Source organism: Bubalus bubalis, chromosome 20 (assembly GCF_019923935.1).
Source record: "Bubalus bubalis isolate 160015118507 breed Murrah chromosome 20, NDDB_SH_1, whole genome shotgun sequence".
Classification (NCBI taxonomy): Eukaryota; Metazoa; Chordata; class Mammalia; order Artiodactyla; family Bovidae; genus Bubalus; species Bubalus bubalis.
The window spans coordinates 2081001-2088011 of record NC_059176.1 but is presented as its reverse complement, the minus strand read 5'-3'; the positions used below and the strand labels follow the sequence as shown (position 1 = coordinate 2088011).

At 51.9% G+C, this 7011-nt stretch overlaps 1 protein-coding gene across 1 annotated transcript; it reads right to left on the bottom strand.

Annotated features, from left to right (window-relative positions):
* Positions 1-222: 222 nt before the first annotated feature.
* ATP5MJ (ATP synthase membrane subunit j) lies at positions 223-5607 on the bottom strand. The gene is made up of 4 exons (XM_006079019.3): positions 5450-5607; positions 1730-1853; positions 985-1008; positions 223-365 (listed from the first exon to the last, which is right to left on the bottom strand). Exons 2-4 carry the CDS (start codon positions 1851-1853, stop codon positions 331-333), a joined length of 183 nt encoding a protein of 60 aa, XP_006079081.1. The 5' UTR covers positions 5450-5607; the 3' UTR covers positions 223-330.
* Between the last annotated feature and the right edge of the window lie 1404 nt (positions 5608-7011).

Below are 7011 nucleotides of genomic sequence, written 5' to 3'. Positions count from 1 at the left end.
TCAGAGTACTAAGCAGCAGAATCATCTGTTTAGCAAACAGTTACAGACCTTGGGAGCGCGAGTGCCTAGATGTGACTCCCGACTCCTGCACTAACTGGGGTGCGTACCCCTCAGCCCCTCAGGGCCCCAGAGGATGGCCGCACCTGCCACGCAGACCTGCTTGGGGTGGGGCCGGCACAGGGCGGGCGAGGGGCGCAGGGAGGGACACGGGTGCAGACAGCGTGGGTCTCACAGGTATGTTTATTCAGGCTCGAGGGCAGCGGCATCTCAACACGGGGTCCCACGTTCCCAGAGCACAGCCAGGCCGATGTCCCATCCGCGGAAAGCTGGTTAATGATGACCATGAGCCGGAGTGGCGCTGGAAGCTTTCCGAAGAGAAGCACAATGCAGAGACAGTTTAGGAGGGAGGGAACAGCAAACTGCAGTCATCACGCAAGCCCGCACTGACAAGCCGGAGGCAATACCAGGAGGCAGAGAGAGGGCTATTTCTACAGCAATGTGCGTGGAGGGTCTGTGGAGCCCACCTGGACACAAAGAGCGAGGGCAGGAAATGTCTCCTCCCAAGCTCACGGGCCAGCCCTGCGTTTGTCTAGAACTCAGATGGCTAGAGTTTCGCTGTCATGTGCAAGTGAAGTGAGCAAATATCTGCACCCGAGTACAAGTGTGCGTTTCCAGGGCAGCCCGCTCGCACAGGTAACTCCTGCGTCCCCACTGGAGGCACCAGCTAGCTCTCATCAACTCACTTCACTCCTGGGAGCTACACTCAGCCAGGGCCGAGCAATGGTTTTTAAGCTCGGTCTATAGGAAGCAGAACATCTGGCGCCTCTGCCTCAGCAGACCAGCGCTCTGCGTTCCGACACGTCCCCTCTGGGCCTGACGCTCACTGAAGCAGCTGTCGGCTGCAATTCTCAATAAGGAGGCGCCTCGTCCTGAAATGTGTGATGGTGTTCCTCATTCCCCACCCATTTTAAGCAGAAATCTTACCTTTCAAGGCTTTACTTCTTTTATCTAAAATAAATGGAAAGAAAAATTGGTCATACCAATTCTTTGCAAAATTGCCTTTAGCCAACTTATTGTCAAAATCATCATCTGGCTGAAAAGTTCATACCTTAGGTAAAGCTGTTAAGTGAAGCTTTCAGAAAATAGTAATCCTGTAGTGCTTCAAAGCCACAAAGTGGAAAAAGTTTTACCACAGATGTTCTCTGAACAGTTAAACAGCCCTTCATGATCTGCAGGACTCTTCACTCCCCACCACATCCCAAACTCCAGCCCTGCAGTTTAAAGTTTTCTCCTTTCTTCACTCTCTCTTATTCATACACAATTGGGCCTCATCTATGCTCTACTGAGAACCAAGTGGATGCTCTGCCTCAAGTTTTATTATGAAAATATTCATTCAGATCAGTGGGAAAGGTACAGCAGAATACTGTTTACCATGACACTTCACCCCTAAGTATTTTAACCTGCACATCTCAAAACTAAGGACGTTGCCTATGCACTCTGAACACTGCCACACCTAGGAAAATTCACAATTCCCCGATGCCAAAGTCTTGCTCAAATCTCTCTTATTGCTGACACAGCTCTTATACTCCCCATGTTTGAATAAAGGACCACCAGGGTTTCTGGTGTGCCCTGCTGGTTAAGGGTCATAGTTTATTTACAATATGAACTGTGATTCCTTTTGAAAGGAATTTCCTTCCTGACCTCTAATGAATCAAACAAAGAAACTTACCAGCACTCCTGATTTTATAAACAATGTAGGCCATCAACCCCGTTCCTACCCAAATCTCCTGGTAAGCTTGGGTATAGTAGGGTTTCATGGGGATCCAAACTTTCTTAATAAGACTCTGAAGCATCTGAAAAGGAGCACAGTGGTTAAGTATTACCATGACTGCTGTTTCAATAAACCTAACTGCTAAGAGGTTTCCCTTTATTAAGTTTGACCGTATTTCTCAAACTAGTCAATGGGCGGCAGCCTCTATGCCAGACCTGCTCCCCAAAGCCATTCCAACATCTACATGGGGGCTCCGCTCTCAACAGCTTTCTGAGCTCCACACACCGGCAACACCCCCAACCCTGGCCGTCCGGGCACTCTGCCACTTCCCGTTCCTCCAGGCCCAGAGCTCGCGCAGCCCGCACTGCCATCGCCAGCCCGCCTCTGAAGGCTACCCTCCACGGTGTCCCCAAATTATGCCAAGAATCACACACTTCTAAAACTTTAAAACTAGTACATCTGCATCACCGTGTTAAGAGTTGTCGGCATTTGCTGCTGAAAAAGAGCATGGTGAGTTCCCTGTGACGGTGACACCAGGCTCGGGCTCGCGCTCGTCCAGTGAGCCTCAGCGCTCCTCATGTTTGGGTTCAGCGGTGCTGAGACACACCCGACACATAAACCGCGCGGTGCTCACGGCGCGCCGCAGAGGTGGCCGACGGACGTGCGCCTTGTGGATGGACTTCCCCCGTCCAGTTAAGAAACACACCCATCACCTCTTTTTTTTTTAAGAGAACTTTCAGCTCTATTCTCTTAGCACACTTCAACTATGCAATTCAGTGTTATGACCTACAGAGTGCAGCATGCATCCCAGTCTTGAGGTCTACTAACAGTAGACTTTAACAAATACAGAGAGCATGAGAGAACACCATCACTTCATAGGAGACGCAGTAATAACTTATTTAATCAATAAAATTATTACTGGATCTGATTAGGAAAAACCATCACATTCTGAACTGACACAGCTCACCTTTATGTGCAGTTCTCAAAGCGATGCTTTTGCTCATGTTTAGAATTCACCAGATTCTAAAATCAGGTGCCCTCATTTTCATTTTAATAAGCTTTGCAACATCCAACGTGATCTATTAAACTATCGCCACTCAAACCATCGTGAGGAACACCGACTTCAAAGTACTTCTCATCTTACTAGCAAGCACTGCTCTGGCTTCAGTCAGCAAGGCCGCCCCAGTCCCAGCCCCAGGCTGACCGAGGGTCAGCCCCATTCCTTTTGCATGTCTACTTGGCTACACAAAATTTCACTTCAGTTTCCTCTGGTTTTCCGTAGGTGAAACCTGTATCATGTGGCCATCAGTCACTCAGCAGATGTGAAGTGTGCATGTAAGAGGTGGCAGGCACGGTTTCCGGAGCTGAGACACGGGCTCCTGAAGAGCCAGGAGCTCCTGGGGGAACAGTGTCGCCAGCAGAGGCAGCACATGGGCCGAGACCCTGCGGTCAGGACGTGCCTGGAGTGGGAGGGCCCTCGGGAAGGCCATGGCGGCTGCGGGGGCTCGCACCTGGACCGTCCCTCTTGGCAGCTAACTTGAACTGTCCCGGTTTCTTCATCTCTAAAGCAGGGATAAACCGCCCCCCGAGGGCTGTCGTGAAGACAGGGGTGCTGCTGTCACGACACCTGCTGTGCTACAGCAAGCGTCCACGCGGAGTCACAGCTGCACTCGGGGCGGCGGACGGCCTTGGGGCCGCAGCAGAAAGCGCGGTTCTCACCCTAAGACTGTCACACAAACCCAACACACTTGTGAAGCACTTTACACGCTTATCGCCTGCACCCCAGGAGGAAGCTGCCCGAGCTCACCCAGCTGGATCTGCTCTGAGGCCTGGCTCCCAGCTCTTCCCAGGAGAGCACAGACCCTGGCTGAGGCCTGGTCCTGGGGGCTTGCCCCCGTGTGGCCGGGGCCTGGGGGCTGTCGCGGCGGTGCCCTCACACGCCCTGTCCCCAGGCAGTACTGGGACGCTCCCTCAGGACACACGGCTCCAGGAGGCCAACGGCGCCACCTCAAGAGGCACTGAGGGCGCCACAGGGTGCGGAGGCTCAGAGAAGACGGGAGGAGCTCAGAGGCGCTGAGCGTGCTCCCCTCCTCCCTGCGCCCAGCACTGACTGGGAAGGAAGACCAGCGGGTTGGAAGCCTATGAACCTTGGGTTCCTACATGAGTTCTGCCTGCTTTGCCCTCCACCTTGGGCAAGTCTGAAAGATGTCACTTCAGAGGTTTCCCTTTCTGTGAAGCACAGACAGCTCTACCTGCCCCGCTGGGCTCTCAATGGAATTTCAGGAAAAAACATAAAGGACCCTGGCCTGCCTGTGCAGTCGCTCAGTCATGTTTGACTCTTTGCGACCCCATGGACTGTAGCCTGCCAGGCTCCTCTGTCCATGGGGATTCTCCAGGCAATAATACAGGAGTGGGTTGCCATGCCCTCCTCCAGGGGATCTTCCCCACCCAGGGATTGAACCCAGGTCTCCAGCGTTGCAGGCGCATTCTTTGCCGTTTGAGCCCACCAGGGAAGCCCGGCCTATTGCCTGGTGAGGAATAAAAACTCAGTAAATGATCACAACAAGCTCAGAAGGAACCTCTGCAGAAGGCTAGCTGGCTGCAATGGTACCAAGCTCCTGGGGTTCTACAGAGGACTTAAGCTTAAGAAGATGAGGGCAAGGCCCAGGCCCATTAGAGGCCTTGGAGCAAGGCCAGATGAAGACCTACAAGCAAAGAGCAAAGCAAACCAGGAAGGTCAAAGGCCCTAAGAACAGACCAAAATAACCTTCTGTTTCCTGGATCTTTTGTTCAAGGCCCAGGCCCCTGGCGTTCTCTCCTCACCTAAAACGATCCGAGACTGCTACAGGGCAGGTACGCTGCAAATGCTCACCTCCCACCTGCCTGTGGCTCAAGGCTTCCACGCGTGGTCGGACAAGTGAGTGCCCCGGAGGCCCCCTACTTCTGCCTGAGTCCACTCTCCAGCCACGTTTCCCAGCTCTGCGTGGGTTTTATTAACGCCCTTTCCTTCAAAGGCCCATCCTAGTCAAAGGCCAGACGGGAGTCCACTGTGCCCGGCTCAGTCTGCAGTTTCTGGCGCTACGTTAAGCAAACCGTCACCTGAACCTACACTGAAGACCGGAAACGTCCGGCCCGTTGAGCCCGGACCAGGCTTCACAGGCTGAATGTCCGTGCAACCGCAGTCACCACCTCGGATCCCCTTCTGGTCCCCGCCTCGCCCCTCCCATGGCCTTGTCATACGTACAGGGTAGCTCCGGGAACAGTAAGCAGCGAGGAAACCTGAGGGGTAAGGCGAGAGGCCACTAGACGTGGCGCCGAAGTGCTCAGCTTGGATCCTGACTCCATCACTTAATAGCCCCGTAATATCGGAGGAGGTGGCTGACTTTCATGGCCGAAGGAAAAGGCGTAGCGCGGCCTCGGCGTTACTCGCCAAGCACAGCGAACCCCGAGACGACCTCCCTTTACAGTGGGGGGCCCACGGGGGAAAACGCGCGTGGGCAGCGGGAGCGGTTGGACCCCAAGGTCAGCGGGGGTCGAGGTGCGGTTGTGGGCGGGCCGGGGAAGCTCCTGCCCGCGGCCGTGGGGACCACACGGGGCCCCGGGTCTCCGCCGCCCGCGGTCCAGCCCTCACCATCCCGGTGGCCCCACGCCAAGCGCCGGACTCGGCCACACACTCACCTCGGCCAAGGACCAGAGGCTCAGAAAGCCCCAACTCAGAACCGCCGACTCGGAAAGGTCACTCAACGCGCAGGCGCCGCGCGGGGCCTGCCGGGACGGCGGAAGGAGCGACGGTGCCTCTGGCCAGAGCGCCTACCTGACCGCGCCTGCGCACCACAGCGCCCCCAGCGGTTCGACCGGATGGAGGCCGACAGCACGAGCGGTGGGGGAGGGGACGTGGCGGGGTTTTGTGTCATAATAAGGTGACCAACAGCCTGGATTTGCCCGGGAGTGGAACTTCCTGTGCTGCAACAGGGAAGGTCTTGGACAAAGAGGACGAGTTGGTCTACCTGATATCGGGAGTCTCTGCTTGCTGTGTTAATGGCCGAGAAGCCGAGTCTCCCACGTCTGGGTTTCTTGCCATTTCTCTTTATATCAACATTCTCGGTCTGCATGTTTTTATGCATCAATTCCGTGCATAGTAATTCTACACAATAGACAATATAAATAAAGACTTCTACAGGGACTCAAGATACTGGAGTTTTAAAACGTAGGTTTTAAAAAGACCCACGCTTAGTATGCACAAGGAAACACAAGGCTGAAAAATTAAGCAGAGAACTGGAAATTGTAAAAAAAAAAAAAGCCACTTAACTGACTGAAAAAGAGCCAAAAAGAAATTTGATTGATTTATAGCAACAGATTAGACAGTTGAAGAATCGCTGGAGGCTGGGTTAGAAAAAACCGTTGAGGAACACAGACAAAAAAGAGGAACAGCAATAAAGTCTACCATAATATAACTGCCAATCTAGAATTCTATGCGTGAGGAAATTAGCATTCAATAAAGAAAGTGAAATGACATTTTGGACCAACTAAGACTGAGGGAATAATCAGCAGTAGATCTGCAGATTAAAAAAAAAATCGGTGTTCATTATTCAGGCAAAAGAAAAGTGAGTTCAGATGGAAGAAGAGTAGGGAGGAGAAACAGCAATGAACCCTCTTCAAAGGGAAGAAAGTTTAGAATTAAATGAAGCTGTGCATCGAACTCAGAAAGCCTGTCATCTTACAGTATTGATGCTCAAAATGTGGTCTGGGGGTTTTCAAGACTCCTTAGGGGTCAAAACTGTTATTCATACTAATAGTACGATGTTGTCTTTCCATTAGAATCCTCTCACACGTGTGTGGTGGAGTTCTCCAGAGGCTGTATGACTTGTGGTGTCACGACAGAATAAGAACCAGCTGTCAGCCATTAAGGCAGGCATTGAGAGGTCTGTGGAAATGCAGACGTGTCACTCTTCTCAAACACAGAAATTGGGGGGCAAACACAGTGACTTTTCTTAATTATTTGCTTTAACACAAAACAGTTTTATTAATATTATAAAATTAATTTAAAAATAAATAAAACCTTTCTCAGTTGTAACCCCTGAAAAAGTAGGTAGAACCCACACAAAAAGGTCTCTAGGGTCTTCAACAATTTTTAAGCGTGTAAAGGAATCTTGAGACAAAGTTTGAAAAACACTCTTAGAAAAAGAATGTTTTAGACTTATAATGAGTTAGAAAACTGCAGAGGACAAAAAGCACTTAGG

Bases quoted from the DNA above. Each gene is read 5' to 3' on its own strand.
- ATP5MJ (XM_006079019.3), bottom strand. From the start codon at position 1,853: ATGCTTCAGAGTCTTATTAAGAAAGTTTGGATCCCCATGAAACCCTAC. The intron at 1,009-1,729 runs GTAAGTTTCTTT...CATTTATTTTAG, and splicing joins TTATAAAATCAGGAGTGCTG to ATAAAAGAAGTAAAGCCTTG. The intron at 366-984 runs GTAAGATTTCTG...CTCTTCGGAAAG, and splicing joins AAGAAGTAAAGCCTTGAAAG to CTTCCAGCGCCACTCCGGCT.